Genomic DNA, 19,097 nt, shown 5'->3' on the forward strand with positions numbered 1-19,097 from the left:
TAACAAATGTTTATACATTCTGATGTAAACAAGAAATTACCTAATAATAATAATAAGCCTCGAGACTTTTAGAGGTGGCGACTAGAGGCGCAAAAATAAATGTGTATGTACAATTAATCACAAGTTAAAAACATTTGCCATATGAATTTATTCAGCATAAAGTGACATATAAGTCCAAGAAATGTAATTAAGAAAAAAAAAAAAGCCTAACATATATAGAAATTAATTTGAGTAGCTATCGCAGTTTGGCAATTTCTTACAAAAAACATTGAAATTGTACTTACGCGAGACCACATGGGGAGGTATGGGTATGATTGATCGAGAGGTTAAGTTAATATGTTTGACGTGGCTCATATATTTCGGACAAATCTTACTCCATGTGTTCCTCACATGGCTTTGTTCTCACTCCCTGCCTTCTGTCCTTTTCAACATTTTTTCCTACTAGTTAACATCATTTCCCTTTTTTCTTTTTTTTTTTCATTCATCAGCATATATTTTTATGCCCATTTTATAATTCATAGAAAACTAATCCCTTCAGTGTTCATAGGAATCCCTTCCAACAATAAACTAAATTCTCTGCAACAAACTTTATCATTGCACCCAATATTTACTGATATTAACACCATTTCTTAATTCACTTTTGTTCTTATACATGTGATTATAATTTTGTTTGAACGTAACATTCTCATCAATTATTGATATAGATGAGTCAACATATGAAACGCAAAATTAATTAGTTTTCACACATATGAATTGTAATTGGATTATATATTATTAAAAAAAACTCATGGTAGTTCCAGATTCTAGGAGGAAGGGATGCTCTCTTCTCATATAGTTTATTATTTTACCTTCTTAGTAAGACAAATACAAAAATAATTAGAATTTAATTATATTGATTTATTATTTACAGTAAGCTTTGCAACAGAAGAGTCGCATTGCACATGTCTGTCGCTTTCGTTAACAATATTTTCCGAATATATATATACAGCAAAAAAACAATGATAATTAATCATAATCAGTTGAATTTTAATTTTATAATTTTTAATAATAACGACAAAACCCTCGACAGACAGTGCTTACTTTCTTACACTTATTTTTGTCTTCTTATCTCAAAAAATAACCTGAAATTTGCACTCAACCCTTTCACCAAAGAGAGCGAGTTCGGGAGAAAAGCCCAGCTGGCTAGTTTTTTGGGCAAAATTCTCCGCAGCTAATGTGAAACACGAACCAGGACCCACACCCTACGTCGGGTTCGTTGGAGGAAATTACCATACAACCCTTGAGGCTCGGCTTTAAAAGAGAACCTTCCCTGCCCTTTCTCAGCCCCCAAACAGCCTCAACATTCAGCGACAATAGCCCATTCCTCTTTGTCCAAGGATTTTCTATTCTTCCATAATTCTTAAAACCCAAGCAATGGCCAAAGGAGGCAAGCTAACCAAGCTCAAGTCAGTCCTCAAGAAACTCAACTCATTCAATAAGCAAAGCCGCCCCAGTGGGAGTTCCATTGCCGCCACCGTGGACGACACATCCTCCTCCCACTCGGGAGACCTTCACCCAGTTTACGTGGGAAAATCTCGCAGACGCTACCTCATAAGCTCGGACGTGATCGACCATCCGCTGTTTCGCGAGCTTGCAGAGAGGTCGAGCGAGTCTGATACGATCAGCATAGCATGCGAGGTGGTTTTGTTCGAACACTTGCTATGGATGTTGGAGAACGCTGATCCACAGCCGGAGTCTCTAGACGAGCTGGTTGAGTTCTATGCTTGCTGATGAGGATTACTACTAGCAGATGACAAATGCAGAGATGCGAATAACCCCTGCCTGCCCATATGTAGTTATTCTTGAAGGTCATCCACATGAATTAATTATGGTAATTAAATAGATATATAAAAAGAGAGTTGTAAATTTGATTTAATAAAAATCTTGATTAGCTGTGTAGAAAGAGAAGAAAGATTTTAGAGAGAGTGATCATTGTTTGTGATGAAGATTTCTAATTATTTTGAAGCAGGGAGCAGCTGGTAATTATTTTTGAGAGAAGAAGGTGGTGAGGATTACATTATATTTAATTTGTCTCTGTTCTTGAATTGTTGTTTTCTTGATCTTTTTCAAATGTATAATGGTCTAGTTATTCCTCTCATATTCACAATATCTCCTGATTCTCTCTGGAATTTAATGTGTTGATTTTGACAAGGGATGGCTACTGCAGATATATTGCAATTAAAGGAAATTAAATGGGTCCATTTAGTTATAAATTTGGTATTTTTTACCGAGTGACCAGCTCTAAAAGGAAACCTTCATCTTGTTTGATTCATCAACTTTTGGAATGTGCTGTGACTGGCAGTTTGGTTATAATTAGTGATGAGAAATTATTTTACTGTGCCATAGTAATTAATTAAGTAGATAATGACTGTTTAATTAAGAGATAAAAACAAATTAACAATGTCCCTTTCATCGTGAAATCCGTGTTGTCGGGCCTACTTAGCTAGCTTTTGAGTTAGACACTGATAAGACCGCGTTTGTTAGGAAGGAAAATGTGGAAGAGGAAGGCAATGGACCAATGGCTTAGCATAACATTCATTTTGAAGCAAAATTATTGGGTGCTCTTAGAGAACATGAATTTCACTTTTTATAAATGAGGAAAATTTAAATATGGTGTATTTATTATTTAATTTTTTCTTAAAAAAAAAAACTTATATAACATATCAATGAATTTTGAGAATCTTATTGGGTGATGCCTTCAATAATCTTCATAAATTGAAAAAACATTAAATAGAAGAAGAATGATTTTACCATTTTAACCTTATATGCCAACAAATATTAGCAACATTAATTTAAAAATAAATGGAGTTTCATTATGAATATTAAGGACTTTCTTTCTTCTCCCAAAGTAATTAAGAGTCAAATTTATCAATGAACTCATGGGTTGGCCCAATGGTAAGTGGGTATATATGCTTTTCTCTAGCTGGATGTATTGAAAATTCTCCATAACAATGATTAAGACGTGGTCTTTCCAGTTCTACATTAGTCCGAAGCTAATTAATTCAACAACTACTTAAAAAAATATTGACAAATTATGTAGTTAAAAGGCTACTTAATTATAAAAAGTCATTAGATATATGATGATGAGGAGGCAGGAAGTCAACAACTCTGTTTGGAAGAATGGCAATTAAAGTCTAGAAATGAATTGATTTAAGTCGAGAAATGCATTAATTTTCGTTAGTAATGATTAGGTTGTTGGAGATTCTTTTATTTTATTTTATTTTTCTTCTTGAATTGTATTATGCATACATACCCGCACGCTCTACCTAATATAAGCTTTATTGGTTAGACACAACTTTATTTAATTAATTAATTTATTTAAAAATCTAAGCTACACTTAAGTGGAAGACACGAAATTAAGTTAAATATAAAGAAAAAGATTACGCATTAATACCTACAACGCGTTTCCAAGCTGCCATGCCCAATTCGCCACCCATAAAGCTGACCTCATTTTCCATATTATATAGTTGGTGATTTTTCCAGTTCATTTCGAAACTTTTTTTTTTCTACCCATTACCTTTTTTTTTCTATACGTTATTTTAATTTTGGAGATAATTTTGGTGACAACTTCATACTCAAGGTCATTGATACTTCTGAAGTTTGTTACTCTACATTAATTTAAGATGAGATATTTTAATTTAAATATAAGATATGAGTAAATCTCTTTTTCTCAAGTTAATTTTTAGGGTAGAGTTAAATTTATATATATATATATATATATATAAAAGGTGGCTTATGCCATTAAAAAAAAATAAAGTTAATATATTAATTAGATGGGCATTAATTAATTAATGGGATATTAACTGATATGATTAGTCAACTTAATTATGTTTTCTCCTAGCAAAGGAAAATTAATAAAGTCGTAGCCTAGAAGGTTCTCCTACATGAATTTAAGGTCAATGCAAATAATATTATTACATTAAGATTTATAAATCTACTCTAAAATAACAATTTAAATTAAAAATTAAAATACAAATATTAAACAGATCTGAAAATGAACTCCAAGTCTGCCACGTATACAAATGGAAATGTAACGATAAAGAATGATCTGTTAATAATGCAAATAAATTAAGAAAAATGGAGAAAACATGCACTGTTGCTGTTGGAGTCGCTTTCGCTGTCCGCTTCGAACAATATAAAATTAATTAATTACTATATGTATTAGATATATAAAAAATAATACTTCTACTCTTATAAAAAAATAAATATTTTTTATAATATAAAAAATAAATTTTATATTATTATAAAAAAATTATATATATATATATACACTAAATACATCTAATAATTTTACTACAAAACTATCTTACGGAGCCGCTTTTTACGGCTTTTTTTCATGGGAAGAAAGAAGATGCCTAATCATCTCCCATTTATACACTTGCCCAACGATAGGTAAACAAGGGCATTTCCGTCTTTTTAAAAAACTGTAAATGAATATGTATAGATCACTGTGATTCCATATAACATTTCAGATAAATAAATAATAATTAAATATATAAATAAATATGTGATTATCATTAAAAAAAATTGCAAAGTGATTATATATATATTCACCTATTAAACTTTATATATATATATGTGTGTGCTCGTTATTGAATTGTCACTACTTTATTATATAATTACTCAAAAGGCCATAGAGAGACAACATCCCACGTGGGGGGTGGGGTGTCAAAATCTTATTTTGAATCCGCTCCTTTCTTCTCATCCATGTTACTGAGGGAATTTTTGTCCCCTGAAACATTGTATATTTTCTATACCAAATGATGATGGACATTGAATTCTGATGCATGGAGTTAAATTCCAGTGCATGAGAATCTGGTTCACTTGACTATGGTGGTTTTATTAGATATGATTAGGCAGACAAAGTGCTAGGCCTAAGGATGGGTCGGATTTTTGTGGGTATCTAATCTGATCGAATTATAATAAGACTGATTTGGGATGAGTTTGAATTTGAAAAATAATATCCATGACGAGTTCAAATCGGATTCGAGTTTTAGTATCCGTTATCTAAATCCATTTATATAAATATTTAATTAAATATAAAATATATATTTTTTATAATAATATTTATAAATTTTTATATATTTTATTTTATATAAAATGGAATTTAAATATTTTATTTTATATAAAATGGAATTTAAATATTTTATGAAATTATTAAAATTTTAAAATATTAATTAAAATAATTTTTTATGTAAAATGTTAATTAAAATATACAAAATTAAACGGATTTAAATTTTTTTTCGAGTAATAATAATCGAATTTAAAACGAATTTAAATTTTTATAATATTAATTAAATTTAAATTTGAGTAAAATAATTTTTATGGGTATCCGACTTACTATTAACTAGATCGGATACTGCATGTGTATGCATGAAATTGTTGTATTAACGATAATAAGACACAACACAAAAAAGGAAAGTTGATATGAAGATTGAAGATAAAGCGGAAGTTAAATGGGGAAAAAAAAAAAGGGGAATTCGCCTAATTATTAGACAGCTCAAAGCCGCAGCGCTATATCAGCATAAGCATATTGGGGAATCAGGAAAAGGACAGACACCATAAGCATAGTGATGCATCATATTCATGATCATCGGTCTCTCTCTCTCCAATTCCATTGCTTCCACGTATAGAGTCAAAAGCAGTAGAAAGCTAGCTTTACTGTTTGAAAATGAAAGATAACATGATGGTGTGACTCCTTACTCGGATAGTTAAATTGTTTTACTGTTCAACCCGTAAAACCATGTATTAATCATTCACATGGTTGTCGCTTAACAGTTAATTTATATTATAACTATATATGTATATGATTTGAATATTCCAATTCATATATGATTTTTATGGTTATATAAAAGAAGGAAAAAGATGAAGAAGATTTCTCAAGCTAAAACCAAAAGAGTTCACTAGAGAGGATGCATTAGCTGATCCTTAGATTTTCTAGATGACATGAAGAGGTGTTATGACACTATGGGTTGCAGTAGTGCTAGGATGGTGATGTTGTTGCTCGTGAGTAGTAATTCAAATGTAACAGTCCGGCCCACTAGTGATATTGTCCGCTCTGAGCCGAAGTCCTCATATTTTTAAAACGCATACTAGGAGTTACAAACTATCAACTTATAAACTCAGCATCTCTCCCGTGTTTTGCCGATGTGGAATTTGCCTAGAGTGTTACAAGGAATGGGCAACAATTATAATGCAGTGAATAGATTATTAAAGAAGAAGATTTCTCTGGTTAAAAAAATAAAAATATTATCCGCCAAGTTAGAGTGGAATTAATTGCTTTCCAAAACGAACCATGCTACCTTTCATCATCAGGAGAAACGTTATGAACGGAACGCATGCGTATTATACGTCAAACAGTCAACTTTTGATCTTCTGAAGCCCTTCCCAGTTGCGGATGCTGTCTCCCATCTCCTTCCAAATTTAGCATTCTTTTCTTGCAAGACACCATCTCAAACTGACACTTCTTGTCTTTTTAATGCCTTTATTTAATTTGGCCTTTTAAATTTTTTTATTCAATTAATAATAAATCACAATGTTAATTAGACATAAAAAATAATATACATTCTTATGATCTTTCATAATCTAAAATTGAAAGAAATTATAAATATTTTCCATATGCTATAGCTTATAATATATAGTAAATAAATAATTATAATGGTTGTTGTAGTGTAGGCTTCTAGATATTTCTATTAAACGAATTTGATCGATGAGATATCTTTGAATAACAGAGTGCACGTGTGTGTACAGTGATGATCGTAAAAGCTATATTGCATCATAGTCCTAAATATTTGAAAAGGAGGAAGGCGATCGAATCCCAAAAGGACTGCTGGTTGAAGCTGCCATTGATCAATTATTAGACGAAGAAAAACATCATAGTAAATTGCCCTTAGCTAGATAGGGACTTTGCCACGTTATGAGACGGTGGCAATGGACAATTACAGTGGATCAACCTCTGAGACCAGGCCTGGCTATTCCCAAAGTAGGCAGCAAGGGTTTTGGTCCAACTGTTCGAACACTACTACCACTCGATAAACTTGAAGGAAAATTATAGAATATGTTACAAGCATTAAAAATAAGTGCTCTTTACTCTCACAAACATGCAATTATCCTTAAAATAGAATACTCACTTCCTTGCCGTGGGCGACTCTCAAGAGCTTGTGATGCTGTAGAGCTTTGCGACGCCACCTCCTTGCTTTCTACACTATTGATTTTCTGGCTCGGCTTGCCCTTTTTTTTTGGAGTTGCATTTCTTAGGGTCTTTGATCCAGCTTTTGCCTATGCTTGACTCCTCCGTACTTTTCGGCGAGTAGGTCCTTTGGCGATTGGCCAACTACCCTTCAAAGATGGTGATGGCGCTGCTTGCGACTGTTGTTTAGTCCGTTCGTTATTCTGCCCTAGCTAGGGTTGATCTTATTCTGGGCTTTTGTGTGCGTACTAGGCTTTTGGAACCTCGTAAGTTTAGCCGTGGGCTAGGGTCGTATTCTGAACTGGGTTTCATTTGTTTTTAGGTTTTCTGGTCATGTTTGTTTCAGCTTTATATCTGGGCTTTAGACTGTGTATTGCTTGCTTCCATTTATTAAATTTCTACCTTTTGAAAAAAAAAAAAAAAAAAAGGAAATATCCAACATTGTCTCAAACTTTAGACATTTATTTTTTTTTAATTTAAAAAGATCATTTTTAAAGAAATAAAAATTAAATATAATTAATTAAGAATTCAATTCACATGTTATTTTAATTTTAATATATTTCAAAAAAAATCCTGAAATTTCATCAATATTTCAATTTTCAAACAAATACAATGCCATTCATAGAAGATAACAAGCAAAGAACCATCATTTGGATTAATGGAGGAGATTATTGGGGGACAAATCACTATTAATAGCTCCAAGCCTTTTATTGTGGCTTCTCAGTATGTCACGGTTTTTTTTTTAACCTTTAAAATTTTTATTTTAAATGAAATAAAAGTTTTTAAAATTATTTAAAATTTTTGAAGAAAAAAAAATTTAATTGTACCGATTTGATATAAAGATTTAAAAATTTTATTTTAAAAAAAAATTATTAAGTTCTGTTAATGCTCAATTTCATCTCTATACTTACTAGAGATGTTCAATTTAGTTATTTTCAATTTTTTTTTATTCAAATCAATTCATAAGTTTCAATTTAAATTGAATTAACACAATTTTTTTTTAAAAAAAAAAATCAATAAATTAAACTTCTTAATTTTCAAATTAATTCAAAAAATCAAAAAATTTAACCCATAAATCATTAAACTTATTGATTTTTAATATGAATTAAGAAATCAATAAACTTTAGCATATAAATTTTAATTTTTAAGTTAAATTGACATTGAATTAAAAATTTTGAGTTAATTTAAATAAAAAATAACTTAAATGGAACATAACAATAAGTACAGAAATAAAATTGAACATTTAATCATATAAATTTACAATTTTAAAATCTTATAAAACCTTTTATTATTTTATAAATCTACTTTTATATATAATAATAAGAAAAATTAAGAACGCCTTTTAGATTCTTCAACCTAATTAGAATCTTTTTAATATTACTGTTGAAGTTATTATTAAGAAAATACTTTTTAAAATATATTGATTAAAGAGTATTAAAAAATAATTTAAAATTAAATTTAATAAATTTTAGTCATTAAAATAATAAAATAATTTCATTCAATTTATTTTTTTACTGAAATTAAAAAAAAAGAGATAAAGCGGAGTTGAAATATAATTATTGGTCAATATCTAATATTTAAGATTTATTTGGCATTACTGTTGGAACAACTGTTGAGAAAATTATATTTTTTAAATATACTAGTTAAATAGTATTAAAAAATAATTTAAAATTAAATTTGATAAATTTTAGTCATAAAAGCACTAAAACAATAAAATAATTTTTTTTCAAATTTTTTTTTTAATAACATTTAAAATAATTATTTTATTCAGAAAAACAATTTTAACTTCTTAAATTCAATATTAAACAGACACTCAGGGATTGTTTAAACTGTTTGTTTGTTCATGGAACCAAAAATAATTTCATTATCAGTAGATTAATTAAATTTTAAAGAAAAATAATTCTTGTTTTTTTTTCAGAAGAATATCAATGAGTTCTAGCTTAACAACCATTATTTGCAACTATTCATCATCACGTGTTGTATTTTCCTTGATAGCATCCCAATTCCAAACATGGGATCTTGAATTTTTTTAGGGTTTATAATTCCTGAGGAGATTACAGACAACTCTACCATGAAATTGTTGATGAATGAACCGACAAGTCATACATTTTTAATCTTCCTACACCTCACATGCTAATGGGTCATTATTATCTTATATAATTATATATCAAGACCATATTTAATTAATTATATCACGTTCAAGGCATTTCGTCTATAGATTTAAAATCTTACTAATCCCCCGACGCAAGTCACCTTCACATGCTGCACCAACATCTTATCTGCTCCTCCTAGCATTCTTGATTGATAAGAATCAATTCATTTTCTTTTCAAAACAAGGTACATTAATTAGAGTTTAAACCCAAGTCTCGAGCATATTCACAGCTTAAAAAAACAACTTAGAGAACAACTATTGAAGAAAGATCATGAAAGATTCCATTGAAAGTTCAGATCTTTTGAAAATATATGACAAATATTAGTTGATGTAATTTTCCTGAACAACACATCTGTTTGACACTCGATAGCACACCAGATGTAGGCCACATTCCAACAAAAAAGAATAGAGCCTTAAATCTAACTAAAGTTTCCTATTTTATGACAATTAAAAAGAAAAAGAAGGATATATCTGCATACAAGGAGACCCAGCTTAACATCTGTAATCAGCCCTAAAATCTCGACCACTACAGAGATGATTATTCTTCAATGGTTATTGAATTCTTCAGCTGCAAAATCACCCAACAAGATTAAGCATAAATAATGAAGAAAGAATGTCATTCGTTAGAATATATATGCAATGATGAATCCATATTATTTATGTTATGTTTATATGAAAATATAGAACTTACTTGTGCTGTCATCTTCGTGATCTTTAAGATGGTTCTCCATGCATTTCATGAGGAACTTAAACGTCTCAATCTCGCATGGGATTGTGAGCCCGCCACTATGATCAAACCCAAACTCCTCTTCAGATTTATCTAGCAAAGCCTTGAACAGAAAATGGCTCAGGCAGCTAGTGGGGATAATAAATCTCCGAAGCTCTTGCCCAACATAAACCGCTAGATACCCTTTGGGGACATCAGGTGGCAATCCAGGGCTGTTGCAGCTTTCGTCGTCTGAATCACAACAATTCTTAATGTTCGTTAGCCTTTTATTAATTGCTGGAGAAATGCCCCCATGAGTGTTGTTCTGCTGGGGAGTTGTTGCCTTCAAGCCAATTGTAATAGATTGCCACTTCTGGAGAATTTCTTTTAGCCTAACAATCTGCCGAATTCCAGTCACCTTGCTGCCACCATTGTCATCCATTGCTAAAGGTTTTACAACAACAGTGAAAAAAATCCCAGAATCGAATTCAGGATTTCTGATTCCAGACATGCAAGTCTCATCAGATCCTCTTCCACTATATATAGGTGCATAAAGAGAACAATGAAGATGGCCAAAAAAAAAAAATCATAAATGAGCTAAAAGGATTCAGATTTGGTATTCTTTTAACTTTCTGGCATGCTATGCTATCCAAATTATATGATTTATAAATTATGGAAATAAAATTTACGAATTAGCTTCGCCAAAGATTCATGAGGTAACTATTGCATCAGATTCAAAACTACCCAAAATGATCATGGCTAGTTTTTCTCGTTACAACCCCATATATTCAATCTAACAAGAGAAACCTTTTTTTTTTTTTCCAAAAAAGTTACGAGATCATAAAAGTAAAATTTCTGAAATACCCTCAAGTTGAATCTTTAGCCAGCCATAAAAAAAAAAAAAATTTTTGCTAAAAGCATCAACCAACAACAACCACCATGTGTGGCCATAGATAATTAGTCATGAAATTAAGATAAATCAGAAACGAAGGAGGATGTGAAATTTTCAACTACCATAGCAGATCGTTAATTAACAAAGAAGAAAGCGAACACAAAACTTAGATCCATCAAATTGGTTGAAATGAACATGTGAAACTGCAACTACCCATCTTACGTTAATCACAAAAAAAAAAAAAAAATCATAAATGCATCATCAACTAGCTTGCGATGGATGAGTACCTGAAAGGGAGAAGAAGGCGGATATCAGTTCATGGAAAGGCAAAGTAAAAACGCCATTGTAGCTTCAGAATAATGGGGAGGGGCAAGGGAAAGAACAGAGCAACGAGCTCTCTTGAGCGAGAAAGAGAGAATTTTAAAAAAAATTTCCACAAGAGAAACTATTCCTTTCCTTGGTGTGGAATCAAAAAGCCGAAAGGTGCATGTTTTATAACGTGAATGAAACTAGCAATAAATTATTAGTGGCTGCACCGGCGGTTTCGGCCAGTCCGTTTTTGAGCTAGCGGTTTATAATGCAATGGATGCCACAGAGCCTTGTGATTTGTGAGTGGAGAGAAATTAGTGGTAGTTAGTACCATTAATTAGACGGAAATGGAGATTTTTGTTTCTGAATTTATCAGTATTTTATTTATATTTTTTAATTTTAATTTATTAATAAAAAATTTAAAATTTTAATAAAAATTTAAAATATCACAAAATATAAATATTATCACAATAATTACTTTTTAAAAAGAAAAAAAATTTACCTTTCATATAAAAATATTAAAATTATATTTATAATTATCACTAAGATAAGTTGGGAGCCCTGTATTAATGGAAAAAAATTTTTAATGAAATAAATTAAAATTAAATTTTTTTTTAATAATAAAATGAAAATTAAAGATAAAAAAATAAAATAAAAGTAAAATTCAGCAACGAATTGTAAAAATTACCCGAGATTTTTTAGATTAGATAGAATTTTGAGAGGATAAAAAAAGGGCATTTGACTTTGCAACGGAGCGAAGGATCAGCACAAAGTTAATTGTGCGTGAGTTTGTGACAGTGATGGTTGGCGAGAGGTGATCGCTTACTTCACTCTAGCATTACAAAAGATATTCTTTTCGGCTATGTTACCCGTGATGGGGATGTAGCTCAAACGGTAGAGCGCTCGCTTTGCATGCGAGAGGTACGGGGTTCGATACCCCGCATCTCCATTTTTTGCTTTCAGTGGATTGGACTTGTTAAAATCTAGGCCTTGCTGGCCCAATTTCAGAAAATTGGCCATGGCTAAAAGGCCTTTAATGAGGACAGGAAACAAGAAGCCCAATACGTTTCATGTTTTACTGGACAAGGTTTTAGTATTAGGCTTTAGCGTTCTTATTGATTTTTCAGAAAACCTCCCTAAAACCTCGCAGCCTCAGAGCCGAGCAAATCGCAAGTTGGATCGCATATTTTGCTCTCGGCTTCTAATATCAAAGGTTCTTCTTCTTCTGCTATTCTATCTCTCTTTACTTCTTCGTCTTTGGTCGAATAAAATTCACCAATCTGTGCTTTGAATTTCTTTTTGGTCATTTTTGGGACATTTATTGAGATACACACGCCAGTATTGGGGTATTGACTCCTGCTATGAGAATATTTGAACTGCAACTTAGTCAAACAAACTGAAATTTTTGTTAATCCATTCCTCAGTGTTTTGGTTCACAAGGGAAAACAGAAAAAAAAATCCGATTTCATAGTTTGTGTATTAAAGGGGAGAATTTTTCTTTTCTTTTTTTTTAATCCTTTCTTTTGGAGGAGAATTTCAGTTGCTCTTTTTTCGAAATGTAATATAATTCATTTCCTTTTTCTTTGGGAAAATATGAGATATTTAGGTGGGACAATTATGCTAGTTTCTAGACTTTCAAGAATTGGTGTTCAGACGGTTAAGCAGCTCGCAAGAGGTATGTGCGCATTTCTTATCTGGGTTTAGGATTTGGAATCTGTAGCTGCTAAATGTGATAGGGTTAGTGCATTTGAAGAAGGTATAATTCCACAAATTGACTTACATTTAATTCACACTATTGCCACATTGCTTCATTCTGTGCAGGCATGTGTACATCCTTGTGTAGAACAGGATTTTTGCAAACACCTTACAGTCAATGTCGACAACCTTGGGTAAGTTCTCTTCTGGTTGCAAAGAAGGCATCTGCATTTTTCTTGTTATAACTTATAACTGAACTGTTGTATCAGTATCATCTGCGAAATTCTTTTCCTTTTGAGTGATTATAATTTGCTTGTGTGAATGTTCATCCACGTTATTGAGGAATATAGTTATAATTAATTTTATTGAACTCTAGGTTTTAGATCAATTAATACCCAGTTACCAAAACAATTGATATGAGATAAGCGGTCATTGCTAGTTTTTGCTGTTGCCAATGTTCATACATCTCAGTTACCCTCCTGGATGCTTTGTTACATTGGTTGATTGAGGAGTTTGAAATGGAAGAAGAACCTTTGTTGCCTGGCAATTAAATTCCTTAGCGTAAGCAAGTATTCAAACAAAAATTTTGATTGTAGATTTGGTCTTGGCTCCAAGTGCTGTTTGAGCTGTAGGAGGTTGCTGTAATCATTTTCTTGTGGTATTGGAGATTTTGGCCCAGATAACTTATGATTCAAAACAGAATATATTTCATGAGAAAAGGGTGGTTTCCTGAAATTTTCTTCATAAAGGGACAAGTTAGTTTAGATGAGTCATCCGTTTATGGTGATCTTTTAGCATTTTGTAGATTTTGTAGAAGGATTAAGTCAGAATTTGTGAACCACTGGAAATGGGAGTGGAAAGTATTCATAAAGTTGAGAAAATACTTTTGAGTTTGCCAGCATTTCAAACATTAAACTAAAGAAATGTGAAATATTTTGGAAGTGAAAGAATGTGGTGTTTGGGAAAGAAGCATAAGTTTCTCATTATTGTGGATAACATGACATCCTGTAAATTTTAATCCTACACCTGCTTGATCAGATTTGAACCTTGCTTCACCATTTCATCACCTGAGGCAAAATCCTGGCATGCGAATAAACTGGGAATCATATAAATGCTGAGAATAATGAACAACTTATTGGAATCACACACGATAAACCTGCTTACAAATATTTAGTGGTTATATAGGTATGAGACCTATTTTATAAGCAAACGTCTATTTATCTCATCATTCTTATTTCTAGATGTTCATTGATTATTAACTTTTTGGAACAGTTTGAATTACATACAGACCCAAAGGCGTTCCAAGGTACCTTATTTCAGAAGCATTATCTGTTTTCTAGCACAGCTTCTGGTAGTGATATTGGAGATGGCAGCGAAAGAAAGGAAATGTAAGTGCTTTTGAATTGACAGTTTCAGAAAATGCGGCATTATGGAAAAATTTTATGCTTCTCTATCTCTTTGGGAGCAAATTTAACAATGACACCCTCTCAAAACTGCATAATAAAGTCAAAATTGGATCTTGAGGAAATCTAGAATCTCACAAGCAGTAACTTCATAAGTTAATATTCATTGAAATCGGATAGGGTATTAAGCCCCTAGAATGTGGCAATTATGAAGAATGCACAAGTTTATACTTATGTACTTTTTGGAAAGAGACTGACATCCTCTGAGGAACCCAGAAGCCCATAAGCAGCAATTTTAAAAGGTTCTTTGGGACTGACCGAAGAATCCACAAGTTGCTCTTCCTCTCCCATTGAGACAGTATACTCAATGTTGCTTGTTTTGCTTGGCCTATTGGAACTCTACAAACTTGAATAAGATCAATCATTCACGGAGGACCTTTTAGGCTCACCAGTTAAACTGTAAAAACAGTTTTGCGTCATCTTCTTTTTGTGGATACGTAGTTTGCTTATCAATAACTAATTTGAATCCCTGTCTTAAATAATTAGATTCCTAATATTTATAGGATGAAAATTTTATTGAAATTTGATGTGGCATCCACTAGAGGGATATGGTACTCATGGTGAACACTCATATTATGTGAAATTCATATTACTCTATGATCGGCACTGGTTTTCAATTGGAGTATAGAATGCATCATCATCCTTGATGAAACATGCCATGGCAGTCATCAACTCATCCTTCTAATTTGGATCTGATTGTAGATATTTCTGTTATTTCTTCTTGTCTTTGACAATGTTTTCAGGATATCTGTAACATTTGTGGACAAGGATGGAGAGGAAAAGCACATCAAAGTTCCAATTGGAATGTCTATGTTGGAAGCTGCTCATGAACATGATATAGAACTTGAAGGTAAGAGTTCTGATGCAGTTTTAATTTTTTGTTTTCCACCTCTGAGTCAATTGCAATGTTTGATCCTGTAGTGAAAGTTATTTAAATGGTAGTCCTACTAAAGTCCAGTCTTAAAAAGTTGGCCAGTCACATATTTGCTGTTATAAATAATGCATCATAGCAATTATATCATAGAACATTCCATTTCCCTTCATTTTTCAACAGTAATATTTTCCCCTTAGTTCTTTTTGTCTTCTTAATTACTCTTACGGAAAATAGATTGTTAAAATGACTGCAATACTAATACTTTCGTAGTTTAATTCTGTAATATTATTGTCATCTCAGGAGCATGCGAAGGCTCACTTGCTTGTTCAACATGTCATGTGATTGTCATGGTATGTAAATTCATTGTTATATTGTAAGTCCATAATAATGTGAAGTTGGCCTTAAAATTGGAATGTTATGGTAGGATGTCGAATGCTACAACAAATTAGAAGACCCAACTGATGAGGAGAATGACATGTTGGATTTGGCCTTTGGGCTCACAGAAACGTGAGTTTCTTCAACATAAACACACAACAAGAACTTTCTTGTGAGTTGAACCTAGGTTGAATTTTGTATTGTGGATTTTGCAGTTCTCGATTGGGTTGTCAGGTGATTGCAAAACCTGAACTTGATGGAATTCGCTTAGCTATTCCTGCTGCCACACGAAATTTCGCTGTTGACGGGTATGTTCCAAAACCACACTAGACATGGTGCAACACTAAAAGTGTATGCTGTGTAAAGGATGCAATTATCCCAGTTTTGTAGATAACATATTGTATTCAACCAATGACCATCTCCAGTTCTAAAGTCATTGTTTTTGTCATTGATTATTACATATTTATTTTGCTTAATAATGTTTGTATGGAACTAATTTTATACTGGCATCATGTCAAGGGAATAGAGGATTGAGACTGTTGAATCCATTATAATGACAAAAGGGAATGTCCTAGGCATTACAATACTAATTTTCTTAAAATTCTATATCTATTAAAGCTCTTTACCTTGTGGGACCACTGTTTTTCATGTTTGACCTACAAAATTCTGTTCTGCCTTGGTTTTACCTAGGAATGGCCATGGCCAGTTCTGAGTGAAAACTGGTGATTCCTGTTTGTGGCTGGGAAGAACCTGAATCGGACCAAGGGGCCCGGATTCCTCATGGTTCCATTTCTGGAAGGTTCCAATTCGATTCTAATCCATATTAAGGCAATCCAACGGTTGAAATCATTTTTCAATTTTTTTCTTTTTTCTAGGTTTGAGGGTGGTTCAGCCCATGACAATATCTAGCTTTGCCTATTAGTCCCTTTCATGCATAAAGCATCATGCAGGACTTAATACTGCTGTGCCTGTGCGTATAAATTAGAGTTTATCCAGTTAAAATCGTAAATTTTAAAATCAGGGTGGAGAAAAATTTATGCATGTTGCTCTCTTAAGTCATCACGTATGTTGGAATGCAATACTATTTGCGTGCTGCACCTAATTCAGTATTCGTACAGATCACCTAATGAAAATTTTGTAGTAGCTATTTGGAATTCATTCAATAGAGGACAGGTGTTGTGCTTCCTATGCCATTTAAATTGACTGAGAGTTGTCCATGGTGAAATCGTTCATCATTGCATTGCATCATCCTCCTCTTCAAAACAATGATTCGACTTGGTGGTTGTTTGGAACTATACTAGTTTTGACAGGTTGATTTCCAGCTTGGTCCTGATTCTGTCAATGGTTCCCAAACTTGAGGGGTATCAGGCACCTCAAATACAAGGAGTAGCTTTTCTCAAGTTGTGATATTTGTGATACTGAAATGATGTGTGAACTAGGAGGTAGTAATTTCTAGGCTCTGCTGCTCCGGATGGTCTTTGTTTTGGTTGGTATAGCTTTGAGTGATTATTGGGACTCTTGATTCGGTTTAGATATATTTACGCATTCACTTGATTGCTTCAGGCTCTGGCAAATTTGAGCTTTAAGCATAAAAACGTATGGACGACAGGCTTCCAGGGAACTTGCACTGCCTAGATAATTTACTTGATTTTAAAGATTTTCTTTGACATGGCCAGACAACTGGGCTCATCTCGTGGACTTTCGTGCACGAGTGTGTCATTTTCACTTAGTAATTAGAATTCTATGCTGGGCCAACATCTGGGCGGCCTTTTGATTTTTATTTCTTGGGGTTGATATGTAGGTTCCACCTAAATTCTGAAATTGCTCCTCAAGAAACCATGCCTTTTTAATACTAAGTACAACTTCCGTGCGATGGGGAGTACAAATTTAGCCATTTTCATCTTCTGCAGAGTTAGAAGTACAACTGGGTGTTTTTGTTTAGCCATGAATTCACTTTATATTCAGTCTGCAAGAGGATTAGCAAATTACCCATGTTTGCTACAATTGGACTATCACATCATGTGCCACCATAGAATTGCATCTTCTTAAAAAAAAAAAAAAGAGTTGGGTTTTACTTTGCCTCTCAATCTAGAACTTGGGAGACTGTTTAAACAAAAAAAAAAACGACAAGTATCAGTAAGCTGTGGCTTTCAAATGACGCTGAAAATTATGGGGAAGTGGTAGGTTGAACAGCAAACCACAGAAAGAATATTAATAATTAATAATATCTATCAACTCATAACTTCTTCATGGGCAAACTCTTTCAACTTGATGTCGTACCATCCATCTTCACAGTTCATTTGAAAAATGCTACTTGTAATATCTCTATTGACATTGAGTACATATATAAGCCCCCCCAAAAAAATATAATTTTAATTATTTCTTTTGTTGAAACAAGTTGTTTTTTCAATAATTTTGCATTAATGATGATGACATTAACACTTAAGCTAGAGCCTTGAAGGAAGTGAAGGCCAAAGCAAAATTAATGAAATTATCATATGCTTATGGAACTACTATTATCCCACTATCTTCCATACTTACATTATGATTCATGAGTCGGCTGTGTACCGTGATATGTTTCAGCTACCTACCAAACCAAATGAATGAAGACTCAGAAGGAAAAAAAAAAAATTATTGTTTAACTTTGTATTTTAATAAAATTAATTACTTAATTTTTTTTTATTTTTAAAAATATATTATTTAATTTTTTTTATTTTTTTTCAATAAATTATTTAATCTTAACCATTATTTTAAAAGTAAATTTTCTGTTACTAAGTTAATCAAAGAAGAGATAATAATTGTATTATTTAAATTATAAAGACTGAATAGTTAAATTTACAATTATTAAAATTAAATAATTATATTATTTAAATTATAGACACTAAATAATTGAGTTAATAATTTTTTTTAAAAAAATGGTATGAACTAAAGAATTTACAAATTAAAAAATAAGAAATTAAATTATATATTTTTAAAATAAAAAATTAAATAAATATTTTTTAAAAAAATATAAAAACTAATTGGTAATTTTTGAAAAAACCACTAAATATCAGAGTAATTTCTATAAATATTAACTAAAAAAGAAAATATAATAATAACAACAAAATAATATATATATAGAGAGAGAGAGAGAGATGCGCCCAAGAGTTGTCTTTAGAGTTGTCTTTGAGCATATATATATATTAAGAGTTGGGCATCGAATTGAAATTTCAATCCATAGTAGTCTATATAAGCACAAGACAGAGAGCGACTCTGACATCTCAACAACCACAAGATGATGCAATTACATGTTCCTTAGCTACTTTTCGTGTCTTTTAAGAAGTAACTTTTCATTAATTAATTAATTAATTAATTAATTAATGTACATGATCATGGACAAATCACATTTATCTTAATTACCACT

The 19,097-nt window shown here is 31.8% G+C and overlaps 3 protein-coding genes and 1 non-coding gene across 5 annotated transcripts; 3 read left to right on the forward strand and 1 right to left on the reverse strand.

The window, feature by feature from the left end:
- Nucleotides 1–1,335: 1,335 nt before the first annotated feature.
- LOC110663811 (auxin-responsive protein SAUR76-like) lies at nucleotides 1,336–2,270 on the forward strand. Its single transcript, XM_021823228.2, has one exon. The coding sequence runs from the start codon at nucleotides 1,414–1,416 to the stop codon at nucleotides 1,768–1,770; it is 357 nt and encodes a 118-aa protein (XP_021678920.2). The 5' UTR covers nucleotides 1,336–1,413; the 3' UTR covers nucleotides 1,771–2,270.
- Nucleotides 2,271–9,638: 7,368 nt separating this feature from the next.
- LOC110663826 (protein SMALL AUXIN UP-REGULATED RNA 12) lies at nucleotides 9,639–11,615 on the reverse strand. 2 transcript variants are annotated; one of them, XM_021823247.2, is made up of 3 exons: nucleotides 11,266–11,615; nucleotides 10,072–10,583; nucleotides 9,639–9,948 (listed from the first exon to the last, which is right to left on the reverse strand). In XM_021823247.2, exons 2-3 carry the CDS (start codon nucleotides 10,526–10,528, stop codon nucleotides 9,926–9,928), a joined length of 480 nt encoding a protein of 159 aa, XP_021678939.2. In that variant the 5' UTR covers nucleotides 10,529–10,583; nucleotides 11,266–11,615; the 3' UTR covers nucleotides 9,639–9,925. The 2 variants fall into 2 exon arrangements, with proteins under 2 accessions (XP_021678939.2, XP_021678938.2); XM_021823246.2 differs by having other exon boundaries at nucleotides 10,072–10,622.
- Nucleotides 11,616–12,163: 548 nt separating this feature from the next.
- On the forward strand, nucleotides 12,164–12,236 carry TRNAA-UGC (transfer RNA alanine (anticodon UGC)). The gene has a single exon. It is a non-coding gene; the product is annotated as a tRNA-Ala (tRNA).
- Nucleotides 12,237–12,365: 129 nt separating this feature from the next.
- Nucleotides 12,366–16,256, forward strand: LOC110663825 (uncharacterized). The gene is made up of 8 exons (XM_021823245.2): nucleotides 12,366–12,500; nucleotides 12,894–12,962; nucleotides 13,109–13,176; nucleotides 14,255–14,370; nucleotides 15,189–15,295; nucleotides 15,620–15,669; nucleotides 15,744–15,826; nucleotides 15,910–16,256. The coding sequence occupies exons 2-8, from the start codon at nucleotides 12,905–12,907 to the stop codon at nucleotides 16,022–16,024; spliced, it is 597 nt and encodes a 198-aa protein (XP_021678937.2). The 5' UTR covers nucleotides 12,366–12,500; nucleotides 12,894–12,904; the 3' UTR covers nucleotides 16,025–16,256.
- The last annotated feature ends 2,841 nt before the right edge of the window (nucleotides 16,257–19,097 follow it).

The sequence above is a fragment of the Hevea brasiliensis genome, chromosome 11 (genome assembly GCF_030052815.1).
Source record: "Hevea brasiliensis isolate MT/VB/25A 57/8 chromosome 11, ASM3005281v1, whole genome shotgun sequence".
Taxonomy (NCBI): domain Eukaryota; kingdom Viridiplantae; phylum Streptophyta; class Magnoliopsida; order Malpighiales; family Euphorbiaceae; genus Hevea; species Hevea brasiliensis.